This window comes from Astatotilapia calliptera, chromosome 13 (assembly GCF_900246225.1).
Source record: "Astatotilapia calliptera chromosome 13, fAstCal1.2, whole genome shotgun sequence".
NCBI classification, from domain to species: domain Eukaryota; kingdom Metazoa; phylum Chordata; class Actinopteri; order Cichliformes; family Cichlidae; genus Astatotilapia; species Astatotilapia calliptera.
In genome coordinates, this window is record NC_039314.1 from 14983952 (window position 1) to 15004218 (window position 20267).

Genomic DNA, 20267 nt, shown 5'->3' on the forward strand with positions numbered 1-20267 from the left:
AATTACGTCAAACGATATTAAATCTTGCTCGATTAGTTTCCCCTGCGCTTAGAATCGGTTAGTACGCCTGCGCAAAAGTCCGAAGACAAGCCGTTTAGTGAGAGGCGTTACTGGTGGCTAAATTGATTTTGGTAAGTGTGTATTTTTTGAAAAACTACTTCATTATCTTTGTCACGGTGACATTTTCGGAGCAAGCACGGATGCATTGGCAGGCACGGCTGGCTCAGGTTGCAGACTCGGTATTCATTTTAGATGCTAATTTACGGGAGACGGTTTATCTATGAGGCGGCGACGCTGTGATAAACCACAGTAACTTCTCTGGACTTTGACAGTATCTTTCACGCAGTTGCAATCGTCCAGATAATCACACCTTTTCATTTACAGTTTTGAAGTTTGGTCTGCCTGGGCAGTTGTCATCGTAAACAAACATCTTACACAATTACCAGTATCAAGGTCATTATTTGTATCGTGTGATCTGTGGGCGACTGTTAGTTAGTTTTTGCCATCTCATCATCTGATTCACATGTATGCTAAATGTCAAAGGTAGAGGAACTATTAATGCGTTGACACATGGGTTTTTGAGACCTCTACATCATCAGTGTAATGGTTTTATTTTTCTTTTCTACGGTGGCCCTGAGAGGCCAAACGTACTGCAACTTAAAAAAACCCACCAGCAATAAGAATTTTTTTTAATTTTTTTTTTATTGAAAGAGTAGACAATACTAATGCCATACATCTACTCATAGCTGCTTTATACAAATCAGCTCATAATTACATTGAGTTATCAATTGTGATAATGAGTGACACGCTAGTTCTCCAGGTAAAAGTCACAGATTGAGCCACGAAAAGCTTATGAATACTTTAACACAAGTAAAAATAAAATAAAAAAGTTATTTTAATGTCGTAGCAGGTTACTTTTTTACTGTAGCTGTCAAATATTTTATTCAAACGTCTACTTTAGAAAAAGTATAAAGTTGCACGGTATTCTCATCGACATGCACTTGAGGTGTAAATGAGTTAAAGGACTCACTCTACAGCAAGATGACAGATGAAAGAAGTGAAAAGCAAAGCAAAAAAACGTTCAAATAAAGTGTAGATAAATCAACTAATTTACTTTATACCACAGGGTTTGTTGCGCTATCACCAGTGAAGCATTTTATTTTTTAGGAAACTTGTAATTTACTGGTCGTGCTCATTGTTTACATGTTTTGTGGAAGACTAGATTCTGATCAGCAGTCAGTGTTGACAGCTTTTTTTTTCTTTTTTTCACTTCTGGCTCTGCAGATGTAGAAAGTCAGACTCTTGTGTGCGTTGCACAGATGATTGGCTGCTGCGGTTATATTTTTTTGGTTCTTCATTTTCTGAGTAATAAGGAGTCAGAACTCAAATGCTTTTGGGTGATTGAGTTTTAAACCGGATGGGCTGAACCACAGGAGGGGACGCATTCACTCATTCTTTGGCAATGGAGACAAGTTAGTATTTTCTGATCTTACTTTAAAGTTGACTATATAGAAAAGCCAGATTTGTCTCCCTCTGTGTAGCATGCTGTAAACTGGCAACAGTGTTTTGGTTTTCAGTGTAATTTCTGTCTTTATTGCTACACAGAAGAGAACTTAAGGGGCAAAAGTAGGGACTTGAAAAATAGTTACACAGTAGACTTTGTAAGGAAGATCAAACATTTTGTACGTTATGCTTTTGTTACATTTGATTGCACCGTCTGCAGTGTGAGCGTAACTGAAGCCTGGCGAACTTGTTTAACAGGTGGTAAAACCTGATAATTGGATCACAATGAAAGCAAAAGTTTGAAATTCTTTTCCTTTAAACTTGTCAAGTCGATCCTTGACTTTAGCTTTTGATAAAGGTGGATTATGCTGTTGTTTGTTTATGGCATTGCACTGCACTATGCTTTAACCTGCTTAGAAACGACTTGTGTTTCTGTCTTCCAGCGAAATCTTAAGAGTGTGTGTAGTCAGATCATCAGACTTTATCCACTATGCTGGCTCTGTCCAGATGTTCCACAGCTTTGAGCTGGAGGCTTGCCCTCCGCTGTTCTGCCCTCTCCGTGAGGGGCTCTAACCCAGGCAGCCAACCCTCCACCACAGCCAGGCCTCAGTTTCTAAGGACCCAGGCTGCCCCGTTTCACCAAAGTAAAGCCAAAGCCAGTCCAGACCCAAACAAGATCCTTTCAGGCAAGGACACATTTGATTGCTCCCTACACAGTTAGCCAATCTCTGTCACAGCCCAGACTTCAGGTTTGTTCACCTGTGCATGGCGACTCTTTTTTTTTTTTTTTTTTTTTTCTTTCTTCCCACTTACCGTACACTGGAATGACTCCAGGTTGAAATGTTACAAAAACAAACAAGTTAAACGAGTCATTTAATAATTCAATTAACGTCAGATTGGAGTCCCATACGCACAGTTTACCAACCCTTCAGCAGTTAATCGATAAACCAGTTCTCAGAAAATAAAATTACAAAAAAAACCTAAAACAAACCATATTTAAAGATTTTCAGTTCTGGGAAATGGTGATAGATTATGTTTTAAATAATTAAAACAATAAAATAAGTAGTTGCAGCCTGATGTTATGCTGCGATATTTTCTAAAAGACACTGTCAACAAAAAACAAACTCTGCGGTTAGCTGTGCTTTATCGAGAAGCACATTTGCTCTAGTCGAAATTTGCCTGCAGATCTTTGTGTGTGAGGAATTTAATCGCATGGGTGAGTTTTAGATAAGAGTACAGTGGCAAAAACAAACGCACACTCACAGACTACAGTCTGCACCAGATTCAAATAAAATGGGCATGCTGAGCCTTGTTGAGATGCAATCTCAGTTGAGATGTGATGTCTGCACTAGCACTGTGAAATATTGTTCTAATAAAGAACAGTTAATGTCCCTTATGCTTATGTTTCTTCTTCTCAACATGCTTTTGCTTTTTTGTGTTGCAGTTTTGTCCTCTGCTTCTGGGCTGGAGGGCGAGCTCTTTGGAATGGGGATGTGGGCTGTGGGTCTGGGTGCCGTCGGAGCTGCGCTAACTGGGATCTTCCTGGCCAACACGGATCTGTGTCTTACTAAAGCTGCCAATGCAACGCTGCAGTACCTTGAAGATGCTGATCTGCACTCCACCACGGGTGGTAAGAAAGCGTTCTGATACGGTACAATATTGGAATGTACCAGATATACCAGATATACCAAATATAAAGTTACATAAGCACTAGAATCAGCCACATGTGGTTTCCTTTCCTCGTGCGCGTTTCGACACATTACACATGCAGCGAATGAGGTTTTGTGTAGTATGTAAAGTGAAGCCACTTTCTAGAATTTTCTGGCAGATTAAATCATTGTAAACTTTGGTCAAATTCCTATGCTGAGTATTTAATGAACATCGTGAAAGAGATGCACCATGTGACCGTGAACATTTTGTTGTTTTCTCTATCTTGCAAACTCTGTTAGATTCTTTTAACTGTGGCATTCGTAATCTTTGCGACTTGCGTTTAATCGCTAACGCGTGAGGTCAAAGATTTGATAAGAAATAGTTCAATGTGGGTTTGTCTGCAGATGAGAAGGTCATCAAAGCAAAGAGCCTGTGGGAGACGAATGGGGCTGTGGTCATGGCTGTAAGAAGACCTGGATGATTTTTGTGCAGAGAGGTGACGCCAAAAGTCTCTGTGAATGAACATTGTCTGTTTCCACTCAACTATAAGTGCATGTGATGAGATTGATTTTCTCTTTTTGGTATTTTTGTCTTGCTGCAGGAGGCCTCTGCGCTGTCCTCTCTGAAGCCCCAGCTGGAAGAGCTCGGGGTCCCTCTGGTTGCTGTTGTGAAAGAGGACATCGGCACAGAGATCCGGGACTTCAGACCGCACTTCGCTGGGGACATCTATATTGATGAACAGGTTAGCAGCTGTAGATAACAAGTGGGCATGCTCAGAAAAATTGTGAGAATAATCTGAGAGTTCCTGGCTGAACTGAAAAACCTCTAGCATAGATTTCCGGTTTAGGCTTCAGCAGGAAATCACCATCGTAGCTACCTCGTAACTGAAACCGTATGGTGTACTGAAATGCATGTCGAGTCCTCCTGTGCATTTCAGGTGACTTTTTTGAATTTAATATATGAAAGAATAATAATAACTGCCATATCATCCAAAAAAAGTAATCATAGCATCAATATAAACACTCACAAATGTCACATTGCTGCAGGGTGATTGCTGAAATGATCGGAATTTAAATGAAGGAATGTACAAAGAAATGGGAAAACTTGAAGGACAAATATGTTTACCCCCGAGGAAAAAAAACAAATCAAAAAACCAACTGACCACAACAAAGAGTGAAGACGCAGGAGGGGAAAAAGTCGTCGCATCTTTTTGTTTTTATTGGCCGACACCGCATATGAAACAGGACACGGTCACACTGGCACGCAATGAACCAGAAAAAGCTTAAACGCTGGCAACAACGTTGGCCACTCACTTCACTTACATTGTAGGTTCTGCAGAGATTCACTGCAAACGTCTAAATCAACATGCTCATAGTCGTTATGATCACTTGGTTATGTTTATTTGCCATGATGGTAACATGAGTACTGTTATCTGTCAGTTATTAATGCTGATAAATTGTTTGGCTTTTAAATATTTACACCCACAACAGCAGCGGAGGCCTGTTTGAAAGGAAGGTAATCGTTCATGTGAAAGGCTGAATTCATCGCCGCTGAACTCTTTGGAGTTTTTTTTCTCAGCGATATCTTTTTCATTCTCGGCACGAGTGCGTCTCTAATGGTATCCACCACACACATTATCCACGCACGATCTAATCTGTCGCGTTTCATTAGCTCGCTGCTATTAAGCTTTTCAAGCATATATCTCCTCTTTGTCTTTCTGACATTGCCTCTGCTGCTTAAAAAGCTCTTAAATGCCCTCCTCCTTCCTCCTAATGGTTTTTCTAATGGGAGCTCTGTGAATAAATTAATCCTGACCAGCATCTTGTCTTAACTGCAAGGGGCCGTTTTACCGAATGTCCTGACAGAACCACAGTTACAAGTACCCCTGTCTTTTGTATGATCTTTAATCTCAAATCAAGCAGCAGTGCAGGGATTGCTTGTTGACAGTAAGAGTGTTGGGTCATGAGAACGCAGTGATAAATCAGTTTTAGAGTAGCAGTCAAATAATGCTACTGTAATTGCTGTACGCTGTGTATAAATGAGGCGGACTGAAACTAAAATGTGCATTGCAGAAACGTTTTTATGGCCCGGTGCAGAGAAGGATGGGAGGCCTGGGGTTCATTCGCCTGGGAGTGTGGCAGAACTTCAGGCGAGCCTGGAGGTCTGGGTACCAGGGCAACATGAATGGAGAGGGGTTTGTCCTCGGAGGGGTGTTTGTCATCGGACCAGCAGAACAGGTAGCTTCCACAGATTTGGCTCAGTGATGCTTCACAAAATTCGTCTCTATTTTTAAGCACATGTTTTGTTTTTTGGCAGGGCATCCTCCTGGAACACCGCGAGAAGGAGTTTGGCGATAAGGTGGACACGGCCGATGTTCTAGAGGCCGTTAAAAAAATTGTACCAGTGAAATAATTTTCGTAGCATGCTTTTATTAGATCACAACTTGAATAGCAAATTGAATATTTTTAACCTCATGCAGAGTTTCAGTCAAAATCGAATATAATTATTATTTCAGTAACGTTCTGGTATTTATGAAGTCCGTGTTGTTTAATATCATAAGATGCCGCTGACTTTTGCACATGTAATTTGCTGTTGGTTATGAAAATCAAGCCACCTACAAGCTAGATTCTTGACACGGGTATGAAAATGTTAGGGAATTAAAGGCATCACTTCCTTTTAGGTGCAGCAGCCATTTATTTAAGGTCACTTGAAAATCAGATGCTTTAATCTAATGGCTGAATTTTATATCTGAATATAACTGTGAAACATTTGAAATGTTGACTCTGTGTAAAAGCTTAATTTGCTTCTACTGGTCAAGCTCTCAAACACTCCTTTGACATAACAAGAGCGTGCGGTCTGTGTGTGATAATGACAACTTCACTCTAAACTCTTGGTCGAGGGGAGCAAGTTTGATGCCTAAACACACACACACACACTGCTGCTGTCGTCATGTTGAGGACTGTTTGTGGTGCAGGCGTTGCTCGCTTTTGTATGACTGTGCGTATGAGAGAGAATTTTATGCATCTGCACATTTGCATACCAGCTGCAGAACAGTGAATAAAGAAGACCTCATCCAATATCTGTGCTTTTCTTTTTCTTTAAATGTAATTTGTATATTGGTTAAAACTTGGTCTAATAAAACAACTTACACAGCTCTTATGAGAGTTTTCAGAGAACTTTAGTATTTTTTTGAGTTTTGAACATTTAAAACTTTATCCTTGAAAGCACAACAACAAAAACAAACCAAAAGAATTCCTCTGCATGAGTCTGGTTTTATTATGTTCTATCATTTCACCTTTAGACACAAAAAATACTCTTGTCAGGAACCTTGGTATTATTAATTACATCAGTAAGGTCACCAGAACGGCTCTCTCCCTCTTGCAAGTATATCAAAGGTTAGAAAATTCTTATCTCAAATTTGCACCGAGAAACTGGTCCATGCTTTATTAAGCAGGTTATATTGTAATGGTCCATTTGCGGGACTCTCCATCAGTATGATGACTTCAACTGTTTCAAAATGCAACATCCAAGATCCCTACAGGTACATGAAAATCTAACCATATTACCCCATTGAAGTGATAGCAGGATGAACCCATGTAATTTGGCAGGTTATTTTAACCATGTCTACATGATGAAATGCACTGAGCGATCAAAGATTTACATTAAACAGCAGTTGAATGGTGTACTTAATAAAGTGGCCAGTGTGTATAAATTCGAGGCAAAGTCCTTTACATATAGGAGCTACCACAAGGACAATTTACACACACACACTTGTGTATCTATAGCTCTCTATATGAAGCAGTAGTAATGCAGAGGAGCTTTTTACCACTAGGTAAGGCAAGCAACTGCTTGGGCCCCCAGGTCAGTGGGGTGGGACCCAGAGGGCTGCCAAACTTTAAGTTACAGCAGTGGCAAAGTCAGCAGGGACACAGGGAGAGACGTGATCACATTTACTTTGTTTTCTCTTATATTCATCAGTTAACTCATCTAACAGCAGCCTAATTCGTCCTGCTCTGCTGACTGTGACGTGACCATGTCATAGAGTGTGAAATTTCTTTGTTTGACGGTGTCAGATTAAAGTTGTGAATGTTCCAACCACCAAAATTCAGTGGTTTTTAAGTTAGGTTAAATGTTTACGCTCATATCTGAACTGTTCTGCTGAAATATTCACTTATATGGTGATAATAACCCGTGTTAAATACTACTGCATGAAACAAGCATGCTTGGGCATTGATGTTACACATTTTATTCTATTGCTCAGATTAAAATACATCTCACGTCCAGGAAATATACATTTCAAAACAATACAAACAGAGGGAGAAAACACAATACTTATAAGTCTACATGTATGTGAGTTGTATGTATATAAAATAACCAAAACATTCATGGAGTGTAGCATGACATGACTTTTCCATGCATGCCTTCAGTATGCAAAGTTGTAAAACACTGAAAGAACTCTGTGATCTAAAATGTTACTGTCAATAAAATCAATGGCAAAAAAATGAATTCCAAACATAAAGTGTGTGTTGGACTTTCTTTACATTTTCAAACTTGTAGCTTTGTATTCAAGACAATGGATTTGGTGGAGAGGACCACTTGTGTTAAAATACACAAAAAACAAACTGTTTTTGCACAAGTATGGCAAAAGGTCCATTTGCTAAAGCTGAAACAAAAACTTTTAAAAAGCTACACACTTCCTCAGTCCTTTACCCGTTTCATCTTTGGCTGGCTCTACAGGTGTGACATGATACGGTGGTAAAACACAGTCACAAGCTGGGACGATGAAAGTTTCCAAACGTGTCTGAATGCCGACTCAAACCCCTCAGTTTTGTTCTTAAACGTTTGTGCACCAAAACGCGAGTAGAAAAGGAGAAAGATGGGAACAAAGCAACTTGGTTACGAGCAACGAAAGCTAGCAGACCACAAATGATTAAAAATTAGCAGACGCGAAGCCACGATTCAATCAGCATTATCCAGCATGATGAAGACTCACAATCATCAATGCACACTTGTAAAAGCTCCTTTAAAACAGCAACACAAATCCAGTTAACTCCTACAGCAGCACAGCAAACACATCACACAGTAGCTGCTGTCAGCATCGTAGCAAAAATGTCTTCAGTGGGCACTGCAAACATTTCTACATATAGACTATAGTAGTGATGCTAAGTGTGAAACACTGTCCTGCAGTGCATGTGATCCCACGTTGGTGTCCAATTCAAGCAGGGGACTCAAACAGAAGCCTTCTGTTCACATGGATGAGATGAAAGGGAGTGAAGTGTTCATATGAAAACCCAATTTCTCTCCAAAACAACAGAGCCAATAGTTAAAAAACAAAACAAAACAAAAAAAACCCCCAAAACACTACGTCCACTTTCATTTAAGTTTCAAGTAGCAACACTCTCCTAATGTTTGGTGAATAAAGCTACTGACTGTTGGAATCGCACATTAACACAATCACTGTGCATTTGTATCTGTACAAAAAGTCCATTCACAAAAATGCAAATGCTGTGCGGTTACTACAGTCCCTTAACGCCCAACATCTGTCCACAACTACATCGAAGTGTCTTAATGGAGATGAATTTTGGTGATCTATACAATCTTACTGTGGTCACATTTTTAACCAACATACACAAAACATCACTTTATACTAACACTGAATCCGAGCTGGTAATTTGCAACAGTGATAAATCAAACTATAGGAACACTCCTTTAATCTGAGAACTGATTGGTCTTGAAGCAGGAGAAGCTCCTAGTCATTTGCAATAAGTTACACTATGTACCAAGAGAAGAGGACATTGTTTCCAAGTGCATATGTGGGGCCATCTGATGCATTCACTAACAGAGGCATACATTTTAATTAAAATCTCTAAAATCCCTCAAAAATGTGCTTCGTAGCTTCTACATTATATGTGCTTTGTAAATAAATATATCCAAGAAAAATATAATTATTTTTACACCACTAAGACACCATCACCACTATCTAACCACACTGGAGACACTGCGTTTGGAGAGCTTGGTCAACAATGTGAATGACTGTTGATCAAAGATGCTCAAACTCGGCCGAGCTGTCCACATTAACAAAGCAGCTACAAACACTGTGCACACACAGCTACCATGACCTATAACCAGGAGTTTACTATTTTGACCTATTACACAACATTTATTACTGTCCTTTGGTTCAACAGGACATCAGTGGCTCTCGCGCTTTTGACAATCTGGCTGTTTTGATGTCTCCCAGCCCACTTCAGGTCAGGTGCAAACACTAAAAAAAAACCCTCCTCCAAACTGTGAGTTAGTATTCACATAACAGCAGCAATACATTTAAGATAATTTAAGATCCTTATCAACGATATCAACAGCATTTCTACTTCCTCATGGACACACAACACACTATCCTCTTTCCACCAGATGCCACTATTTAAAAGCGCCATCACCTTTAAAAAGAAAAAAAAAAAAACCCAGGCTGCCACAGTACATACTTATGCTGATGAGAACCACAGTTTGTAGTGTTGACTGATATAGGATGAGCAATTTGCTATATAAAGATCTTTGCCACAGGTACTGAGCACCTTATTACTTTGACTAAGAATATGAAGGGCATAAGTACACTTAGAGGAGAGTAGACGAGGGTAAGAAGCTGCACTGGGTAACAACAGGCATGGTACAACAAAACAGGAACTTCAACAGGAGTCGGGCTATTTAGAGCGACTTAACATACAGTTTTCTTGGGGCAACTGAGTTGGTGGCCTCAAGCTTTAACAAAACTGTCAGTGCGAAATATATGACACTGGAATATACACTGGAAAAAGTGGGAGCACAAGGCAGAAAAGACTGTTACATTCAGAAGAAGTTACACACATGAGTCTTCATTTTAACTGAATCAGAAATGAACCTGAATGCAACGCAAGATATTGGCGGGTTGAGGACAAATCAGTAACTTCATGAATAGCCATCCAAAAGTTCAGCTGTGACCAGCGGAAGACAAAAAGCACACCACAAAACAATAAACTGTAAATTGATGGTGCTCTTCTCTCAAGAGAAAAGAAAAAGAGCCTTAACAAAAAAAAAAAACAACAACCCCTGCAAATATATTTTATTTCACCCTTCCAACTGAATCCAGAGCACTGTGTGTGTGTGTCTCAACATATGCATGGAAATGTGCTTGCTGCTCCTACAGGCCTTTGTTGAAGTAGACTGTGGTGATGTGAGGACTGGTCTTTCGTATCCTTTCTTGCAGATCTTCTTCCAGCCCGCTAACACTCATAGAGCTACAAAGAGATGGTCCAGCATCATTAAAAGGCAGCTAAGTTAAACAACTCTAGATATAGACTGAATGAGTGAAAGTGGCTACTGGTACCTTTTCTGAGGGAATAGGGCGCAGCACAGAGGAGTTGCAAACACCAGGCTGAAATCATGAGATGAAAACAGGAATGTTTCAGATGTTGTTGCAGGTACTTTCTAGGTGAAGTTAAAAATATCATTTGATAAAAGGATACTCTCACTGATAACAAGTCTACTTTACTCACCACAAACCGACTAGTCCCACCTGGACTGGAGCGTTAAGAATTGGGAACCGCTGCAGAGAAAACAGATAAAAATCAGGGACACATACATATCAGATGAGTTTGTCTGTACAGAGCATCCACAGACACAAGCATTCAATGTATGTGCAACATGTGGAATGCGGTGCGACTCTTTAACCTCATAAAATACCAGCATGTCTGGTAAATCCACTCAGTAGAAACAAAACAGTACAGCAAACACGGATGCAATTCGCTTACCTTCATGAAAGCTCTCTTCTCCAGAGCATTCATTATGACAGGAGGAATGGCTGTGAACAGAACAACAAGTCAGGTGGGGGTTTCTGCTTCAATAGCAAAACAGGAAACTGTTAGTAAGGCTCAGAATGTGTGAGGTGAAGATACATTTTCTAATATATTTTTGGTGAGTGACGATCATAAAGTCAACATATATTCTCTTAACTTTGTGTTTGCTGTCTAGCGGCTCTTGAGATAAATATCTGGGTCATAGGCTGTTAAATGATGAACACTATACAGAACAGGCAGAAAAACGGGGAACCTAACCAGCCAGAAAACTCCATAAAGCAGAGAGGAGCTGCAGTTTCAGCTGATACTTCTTTGCAGATTGTCACTAATGCATGCAAGGTAATGACCAAGGAGAGAAAATGTCGACGTTACCCATTGCAGGCATCGCCATCCCAATCCTCGACACCACCACCTGCACGATGGCTTGTCTGGCAGCATTTGGAGACTCTCCTAACCGGTTTCCATTCTCATCAGTTACAGGGATACCGTACTTTAACTCCCTGATAGTGGGGAAAAACAAACATCATGTAAAGCTGTCATACCAGCTGTTAAAATATTAATCAGTGGCCTATTATAGTTAATACTTTAGTGACCTCACCTCTGCCTCATAAAGGGAATGTTGATACAGTTAGCAGCAGCAACAGCAGCAAAAGGGACAAACCGGCTGATGATTGGAGGGAGACGCTGCAAAGACAACAAAATTAAGCAATCAGGATCACATCTCAGAGCAGGTCATGTGTGTTTGTTTTATCTTCGGTTTACTTCATGTTTGTTGCACTTGAAACAAACGTATTACCGTAGCTAGAGACTTGAGTCCCAGTGCAGTGACTACGGCTCCAGTTGTTGCACTGACGTAGGCTGCACCGAGCTGGCTGCAAGAACAAAATTATCACAGGTCACACACTGAGAACCCACATCCCCTTTCAGCATTTTCATAAGTGAAATAGAGCCAATTATGCATCACCACATGAAGACAGCAGCTCAGAGTCTACAAATGAAGCTAAGGTGAATCAATGCAAAGTTTAAGTGGACCAAGAAATGTGTGAAGTCATGTATGAATATTTAAGAATGAACGAGAACATCCTCGCAAATAATTGCAAAACAGAACATTACAATATGTGTTTCACTGACTGCATGCTTGATCCATAAATATGCATTCGCATGTTGCTGTTCTTCATAAATGCATGCATTCAATGCATTTTTGCAGCGTCTGGAAGGGGCAATTTATTGCAAATATGCTGACCTGTTGTCAACAAGGAGCACGTAATCTAAGTCAGCATGAGATCACTGTGACACTGCCGAACATGCTTAACAGTGGAACGTAATACCGCTGTGAGGGAGAGGACAGCCGCTCCCACAGCCTCCTCACAGAGACTAGTTTAGACGTGGGACAGGAATGATCAAGAGAGGAAGGGAAATGAGAAGTCCTCCATACTTCACGGTGATGGGTGCGTCTCCACTGCGGTTGGTGTAGTTGACGACGGCGTTAAAGGACTGGTTAACCCACTGCCAAAACACCACTGCTGGAGTAGTCCTGCAAAAAACATGAAGGAACAGCGACAGTGTGTTTGAGGAAGTGAGATTTCACGCTGCGTGTTCGGTGCCGTTTGCGCTGTGGCAAAGAAGTGACACTACTTGAGAAAGTAGCTGCTAGCGACAAACACTTAAAAAATAATAAAAAAAAAAGAGGATGCAAGCAAAACTACTAAGTAACCTACAGATGCATTTAGTCATAACTGCATACAGATAACTTTGTGTGGACCCTCATTTCACACTAGTGTTCCCAGCAGATAACATCTTCATATAAAATCAATCAGCCCATAGTCAAGTTTGAATAAAATTCACATGCAAAAGATACAGATCATCTTGATAGGGTATGTGTCACAATTTTATTCATGTGATCTAAAAACCAAATGGTCCTTTAGCACAGTTTACAGGCCTCCAGAAATATATGCTGAATTTCAACTTTAACTTAAATCACCTAAAATATTCATATTGGTATTAAGAAACCCCCCAAAGCACTCGCTCTCTTCTTTACTATACCAATTTTACTATATAAAGCTATAATATATAGACTTTAAAATGTCACCATATGGTGCCCTCAAGTGGTAGGATGCAAAAACAACATTGTGGTTGATGGTAGTGCACGATACATCCAACCTGAACCTGAGTAATAAACATAAACATAATATGACAAAAATGATAGACTTAATTGTTAAATATTAAATTAACAAAAACGTGAAAAAATACTTAAAATAAAATGTGAACTATTAACATAAAATTTTTAAATAAATCAGTTTTTAAAACTATAGCCAATAATCTATTATTTCGTTTCACCATCTATTTCTGTAATTACAAAGAGTATTAAAAGTCATCTCAGCTTTACTTTTTAATCATACTGTGTATAGTTTTATTGCAGATCAAACTGTTTCTCCACACCCATAAACATAAACTACACTCTACACTACACTACTGACACTTTATTCACTTTTAGTCACTTGCAGTTATTTATTCACCTTCGGTCACTTTAATTTTAAAACTGTGTAATTTTAAAACTGTATATACTGTGTATTTATTATTTCACTCCTACTGCCTGTTCCTATTGTCCTTATCTTCAACGTATGCTGCTCGGTTGTTTGTTAATTGCCCCTTGGGGATAAATAAAGTCTTCTGATTCTGAACATGAATTGATCTCAGCTTATTAAATGGTCACAGCATAGCGAGTTATCAGTAGAATTAAGAGCAACATTTTTTATTCTTTAAGAGGATTTTCCCTCTGCACAGGGATTAACATTTCTATTTTTGCTGCTGTATTAAGGCTGACTTTTGGTCACACAGAAACTGTATCAAATTCAGCCTTTCATTTATTAAATATTAGATTTTTCCATTTCTAGATTCTCTTTAGGGAATCATTTTAGAAGCAGATTATAGTGAATTGTGTGTTTAAACCTGAGCTGTACCTGTAGAAGGTGAGCATGCAGCCTGTGATGGACATGTTCATTGGCACCTGAGCAGACATCCGGCCAATCACAAACATCTTCTCCCCTGTGTCGGGGTGGAAGGCAGAGTCATAGATGTATTTGGCTCTCCAGAGCTCATCCTCCGTCAGACCAGGCTTCACGATCCCAGCTCTGAAAAAGTCATAACAGTACAGCGCTACAGTACAGTTTTTGTTACATGTAAAAAAAAAATTTAAAAACCCCGGAGAAAACAAGTCAGCATATAATCTCGTTCAAAGCTCATTCCTATCCATGCCTTACTCAGATCAGACATACTACCCCGCTTCCCAAAAGGTTGGGACATTGTTGTAATATGCAAATAAAAACAGAATGCAATGATTAGCAAATCTCATAAATCGATATTCTATTTACAAAAAACAACATCAACAAAAAACATGTCAAATATTTAAACTGAGAAAATGTACAACTATAAGAAAACTATTAGCTCATTTTGAATTTGATGGAAGTAGTGGGTCTCATAAAAGTTGGAGTAGGGGCAACAAAAACACTGGAGGAGTTAGTTCTCCAGCTGTTTGGTGTTGCTATTTTTAACATATTAGGTTAATTGGTAGCATTTTAGCAACATGATTGGGTATAAAAAGAGCACCTTAAAGTGATGGGGTTTCTCAGTATCTTTGCCTCACACAGTGCAATATATCTCCATCGCATAGAGTTGATCATGTTGATCCAAGAACTGGGATGTTTTTATCTTCCAGGAGTTGTGTACAGATCCTTGCAATATGGGGGCGTGCATCATCATGCTGCAACATGAGGGGATGGTTTTGGATGAATGGCACAACAATGGGCCTTAGGATCTCGTTGTCTGACCTCGATGAGGACGACGAGCATTTGGATGAACTTCCCTGAGACAGTTTCTGACAATTTGTGCAGAAATTCTTTGGTTATGCAAACCGATTGTTGCTGCAGCTGTCCGGGTGGCTGGTCTCACACGATCATGGAGGATAACATGCTGGATGTGAAGGTCCTGGGCTGGTGTGGTTACACATGGTCTGCGGTTGTGTGGCGGGTTGGATGTACTGCCAAACTCTTTGGCGACAGCTTATAGAATAGAATAGAATAGAATTCAACTTTATTGTCACTGCACATGCACAGGTACAGGGCAACGAAATGCAGTTTGCATCCATCCAGAAGTGCTTTAGTGATATAGATATATTACAATATATATTAGCAATAATATAGATATGTGAGTATATTACAGAAATGGGTCTATTATGGTATGTTATAATGTACACGGTATGAAGTATGTTGTGAATATTCTATAACTATAAGTATGTACAGGCTGTAGTGAGTACAAGCTATGTACAGGATATGAACAGGATATAAATATGAAAAACTATACAGAATATGAAATAAATAACTTTACAGAATCTGGGATATACAGCTATACAGAAATGGGAACTATGCAAGTTGTAAACAGTTGTAGGATTAAAGATTATCGAATGTACAGAATGATTATTTACACAGAACTATACAGTAGTGCAGTTAAGATAAGTGAGGGTGTAGATAGTTTCTACAGAGGCTATATAAAGTGCTAGTGGTTGTGAGTGGTGGTTCACTCCATGTTATTATTGTGTTTGAGGGTACAGTTGTCCATTGTGGGTGTGTGTATGTTCAGTCCATGAGTTTAACGTGGGTCAGATGTCAGGAGGCAGAGTTCAGGAGTCTGACAGCTGTGGGGAAGAAGCTGTTCCGGTACCTGGTGGTCTTAGTCCGGAGGCTCCTGTGGCGCCTCCCAGAGGGCAGGAGGGTGAAGAGTCCATGTGATGGGTGACTGGGGTCTTTGATGATTTTCCCAGCCCTTTTCAGACACCGCTTCCTGTAGATGTCTTTTATGGCAGGAAGTGGTGCTCCGGCGATGCGCTGGGCAGTTTTCACGACCCTCTGCAACGCCTTCCGGTCCGAGGCAGAGCAGTTCCCGTACCAGACTGTTATACAGTTGGTCAGGATGCTCTCGATGGTGCAGCGATAGAAGTTCACCAGGATGTCTGAGGACAGGTGGTTCTTCCTCAGAGTCCTCAAGAAGAAGAGGCGCTGGTGAGCCTTCTTGACCAGCTTGGAGCAGTTGGTCGTCCAGGTGAGATCCTCGGAGATGTGGACTCCCAGGAACTTGAAGCTGCTCACACGCTCCACAGCCGTCCCCTTAATGTGGATGGGTGGATGTGGGTCAGCATTCCTCCTGTAGTCCACGATGAGCTCCTTGGTCTTCTCGGTGTTAAGCAGCAGGTTGTTTCTGTCGCACCACTCAGCCAGACGATCCACCTCCTCCCTGTAGGCGGCCTCATCGTTGTCACTGATGAGGCCAATCACCGTGGTGTCATCTGCAAACTTAATGATGGTGTTGGAACCATCAGCAGGTCTGCAGTCGTGGGTGAAGAGGGAGTAGAGGAAAGGGCTCATCACGCAGCCTTGTGGTACACCGGTGTTCATTGTGATGGTAGATGAGCAGCGGTTATCCAGCCGGACATGTTGGGGGCGGTTGGTCAGGAAGTCCAGTAACCATTTGCAGATGAGGGAACTGATACCCAGGTCTGTCAGTTTCCTGATGAGTTGTGAGGGGTGGATTGTATTGAACGCTGAACTGAAGTCTATAAACAGCATTCTGGCGTAGGTGTTGTTGTTGTCCAGGTGTGAGAGGACAGAGTGCATTGCGATGGAGACTGCATCCTCTGTGCTCCTGTTCCGGCGGTATGCGAATTGGTGGGGGTCCAGGGTGGGGGGGAGACAGGATTTGAAGTGTGCTAGGACCAGTCGCTCTAAGCACTTAGTGATGATGGGGGTGAGTGCTACTGGGCGGTAATCATTGAGGCAAGATGGGTTGGAGTTTTTGGGTATCGGGACGATGGAGGTGGATTTGAAGCAGGCCGGTACCACAGCGTGGGCCAAGGACAGATTGAATATGTCTGTGAGCACTCCTGCAAGCTCCCCAGAACACGCTCTGAGAACACGCCCGTGGATGCCATCAGGGCCTGCAGCCTTGTGGACATTGATCCTGCTCAGCACCGCTCCTACATCGGTGGGGGAGAGAGTCATAGGTTGGTGGTCTGGCGTCATGTCTGCTTTGGTTGTGGTTGTGGGGTTCCCTCGCTCAAAACGAGCATAAAAGTTGTTGAGCTCGTTGAGGAAGGAGACATCAGAGGATGCGGGGGAGGGTTTGGTGGTCCTGTAGTCTGTAATGGTCTGGAGTCCTTGCCACATGCGTCGGGGGTTGGAGTTGGAGAAGTGTTCTTCTACCTTCTTTTTGTAATGGTGTTTGGCTTTTTTGATGCCCTTCTTTAGATTAGCCCTGGCTGTACTGTAGGCGTGTGCATCTCCTGACCTAAAGGCAGTGTTGCGGGCCTTCAGGAGGAGACGAACATCCCGGTTCATCCAAGGCTTCTGGTTGGGGTACATGGTGATCCGTTTCTGGGTGGTGACACTGTCTGTGGTTTTGGAGATGTAATCCAGTACAGATGAGGCGTACTGGTCCAGGTCTGTGTGGGTGAACATATTCCAGTCTGTGTTTTTAAATCTGTCCTGGAGCACTGCGTCTGTCCCCTCTGGCCACACTTTAATTGTCCTCACAGCAGGTTCCAAGATGGCAGAGAAATGAACATTAATTTCACAAACAGCTTTGGTAGACATTCTTGCAGTCGGCATGCCAATTGCACACTCCCTCAATATTTATGCTGTCTAATCAGCAGCTTGATATGCCACACCTGTTAGGTGGGATGGATTATCTCGGCAAAGGAAGAAGTGCTCATGAACACAGATTTATGAACAACATTTGAGGAATGGGTCTTTTGTGTATCTAGAAAATGTTTCAGATCTTTGAATTCAGCTCATGGAAAATGGGAGCAAAAACAAAAGTGTTGCATTTATATTTTTGTTCAATGTCTGAAATTGCCAGGTAGCACACCTGGAAATCACCATAAAGATACATACGGGTTTAAGAGCAACGCATGCTCCCATCCACATGACTTCTTTTAACCCTAACCCTTGCATATTTCAGCAAGGCAATGCAAAACCACACACTGCGTATACATACTTAACCTTTCACCAACTGAAAACAGCACGAGATGAAAAATATGACAAATATGACCCCAAAATGTAGAGCAGTTCAAATCCTACGTGAGCCAAGAATAGGACAGCATTCCTCCCCCAAAATCCATAACTAGTCTCCTCAGTTCCCAGAAGAGAGGACTCAACACAATGGTAAACATGGCCCTTTTACAATGTTTTTGAGACATTTTGCTGCCAGTAAATTCAAAATGTGCTAATAATTTTCTTAAAATTGTACACTTTCTCAGTTTAAACATTTGATATGTTTTCTATATCCTATTGTAATTAAAATATGGGTTTTTACACAGTGTCTTTTGGAATAAGGGTTATACATTCCTATTCCCTTCTTTATATCTTGACCTTCTCTACCTGTAGTTCTCCACAGTCACTCTGGCCTCCTCCAGAGTCTCAGAGGACAGCAGGACGTTCCTGGGGTCCGTGACCATGAAGAAGTGCTTGGCGCGGCCCGTGAACGTGCCTTGGTCCCATCTTGGCTCCTTGATGTTTATGTTGCGGGACACCTCTTCTGACATCCTGGCTTCTTCACTCAGAAATTTTGATTAGTGCTCAGGCACAAACGTAAAACACTGCAGAAAACATCAAGTCAGAAGAAAAAAAGAACCGTATGAGTTGGATTAACTAATGCATTTCTCACAGAAAAGACTTGTCAAAACATTTTATAGGCAAGAAAAATAAACCCCAAAAAACAACAAACATGCCCTGAATGTTATTTTAAAATTTTATGCATGCTCAAATATCACAAACAGAGATCAAAGTTTGAAACAACATAACTATGGCGACCTGATTCCTAGCCCTACAAGTGTAATTATTGTAATGAAAAACGCTGGTGATGTGAGCTGTGTCTGTGAGTATAGGATAAAGTAAAATTAAGATGATGTTTTTATCCATTTAATGCCCACACCACACCAAAAAGCCCACAGTCACTTAAAGATCCAAGTTGGACTGTACAATTTCAAATAAAACAATACCTCACTTGTAATACAACTATTGACCTCTTTCAGATCCAACTCTTTATCTCTGTGCTGTTCACATTATGGCTTTTCACCACAGTGTTAACTGGATAACTTCATCCAGCACTTGGGCCATAATTGAGTAAGAAACTGGGGGGCACAGCAGTGTGGAGACCTTGGTTTTTGTTCTTTCTGGCATGAAGGTCACAACTACCAAATTGATTTAAAAAAAAAAAAAAAAAAACACCTTAAAGAGCGAGATAACACCTGATAGCGTGGATAAATAGATAACAGAGGAGTTGGCTATTGGTTTGCTCCTTCAAACTATGTGTAAAGTACACGAGCCTCCAATCGCCTCACTAGCGAGACAACCACATGAATGATGTTTGTCATACCGAAATAGCCGATTAAAGAAAACCGCAACAGACACAGTGGCAGATGGGTTTGGGGTTGTCACGACAGGTGCCCCAGTTCCTGTCACCAAGCTGGCTGCTAAATGGCTAGCGAACACGCTAGCAAGGTAGCCGACAGCAGCACTGCAAATCACGAACTGGAGAACAGAAATACCCACTGTTGTTAATAAAACGGAGTTAAATGTAAAAAAACACCCCCCCCCAAAAAAAACAAAAAAAAACAAAAACCATCAAATGTTCGGACAGATGGGAGAACAAACAGATATCTAATGTCATCAAAATACCTGCTAACTAACGTCCCCTAACCAGCTAGTTTACAAGCTAGCAAGCACATTAGCACCTCAGTTAGCGTTGTAAAGACAAATATGGAAATAGAGCGAGCGCTAATTTAATCAGATATGATCATTATTGATCAGTGATGTGAATTCAGCAATCACGGAAACATACCTGCTCTTAACTCCCTGGTTTTTGAAAATGTATGACCTCTCAATATCACAGCACCACCGGGAAGACATATGCTGCCTTCGCGTACTTATTGAAATATAGTAACATAGCATTTTGAAAAAAAGGATGGGTCGGTAAATAATTCGTGGAGCAAGTAACAATCAATAATGTTCTGTCTATGTTCTGTGTTACTCATATGAGGATTCATTACAGATGTCTACAGTGATAAAATAATGGGAATTAAAATGCGTGCCAGACGGTATGTGGACGGTCAAAGACTTCTTCGATTTGTTTGCTCAGTTGCAGTATGATGAATATCTATTCTATTCTATTGTTTTTTATTAAATACAACAGTAGAAAATGTAAAATATAGAATAAATCATTTAAATGTAGTCAAACTGT

The 20267-nt window shown here is 40.8% G+C and overlaps 2 protein-coding genes across 7 annotated transcripts; one reads left to right on the top strand and one right to left on the bottom strand.

Moving 5' to 3' along the window:
• Positions 1 to 46: 46 nt before the first annotated feature.
• Positions 47 to 6329, top strand: LOC113034797 (redox-regulatory protein FAM213A-like). Of its 3 annotated transcripts, none has more exons than XM_026189840.1 (7): positions 47 to 131; positions 1947 to 2189; positions 2948 to 3133; positions 3558 to 3649; positions 3755 to 3895; positions 5226 to 5390; positions 5470 to 6329. In XM_026189840.1, the coding sequence occupies exons 2-7, from the start codon at positions 1994 to 1996 to the stop codon at positions 5563 to 5565; spliced, it is 876 nt and encodes a 291-aa protein (XP_026045625.1). In that variant the 5' UTR covers positions 47 to 131; positions 1947 to 1993; the 3' UTR covers positions 5566 to 6329. The 3 variants fall into 3 exon arrangements, with proteins under 3 accessions (XP_026045625.1, XP_026045627.1, XP_026045626.1); XM_026189841.1 differs by lacking the exon at positions 47 to 131 and adding an exon at positions 1239 to 1472; XM_026189842.1 differs by lacking the exon at positions 1947 to 2189.
• A 3913-nt stretch (positions 6330 to 10242) lies between these two features.
• sfxn3 (sideroflexin 3) lies at positions 10243 to 19980 on the bottom strand. 4 transcript variants are annotated; one of them, XM_026189836.1, is made up of 12 exons: positions 19869 to 19980; positions 19404 to 19558; positions 18407 to 18624; positions 13940 to 14110; positions 12415 to 12513; positions 11776 to 11851; positions 11578 to 11663; positions 11352 to 11479; positions 10935 to 10984; positions 10680 to 10729; positions 10511 to 10558; positions 10243 to 10421 (listed from the first exon to the last, which is right to left on the bottom strand). In XM_026189836.1, the coding sequence occupies exons 3-12, from the start codon at positions 18568 to 18570 to the stop codon at positions 10325 to 10327; spliced, it is 969 nt and encodes a 322-aa protein (XP_026045621.1). In that variant the 5' UTR covers positions 18571 to 18624; positions 19404 to 19558; positions 19869 to 19980; the 3' UTR covers positions 10243 to 10324. The 4 variants fall into 4 exon arrangements, with proteins under 4 accessions (XP_026045621.1, XP_026045620.1, XP_026045622.1 ...); XM_026189835.1 differs by lacking the exon at positions 19404 to 19558 and having other exon boundaries at positions 19869 to 19979; XM_026189837.1 differs by lacking the exons at positions 19404 to 19558; positions 19869 to 19980 and adding an exon at positions 19706 to 19839.
• Between the last annotated feature and the right edge of the window lie 287 nt (positions 19981 to 20267).

Excerpts from the sequence above, each read along its gene's own strand:
- sfxn3 (XM_026189836.1), bottom strand. The coding sequence starts at position 18,570 with ATGTCAGAAGAGGTGTCCCGCAACATAAACATCAAGGAGCCAAGATGG. Across the intron at positions 11,852-12,414 it reads GACGCACCCATCACCGTGAA|CCAGCTCGGTGCAGCCTACG; the intron begins GTATGGAGGACT and ends TTGTTCTTGCAG. Across the intron at positions 10,559-10,679 it reads GTGGGACTAGTCGGTTTGTG|CCTGGTGTTTGCAACTCCTC; the intron begins GTGAGTAAAGTA and ends TCATGATTTCAG.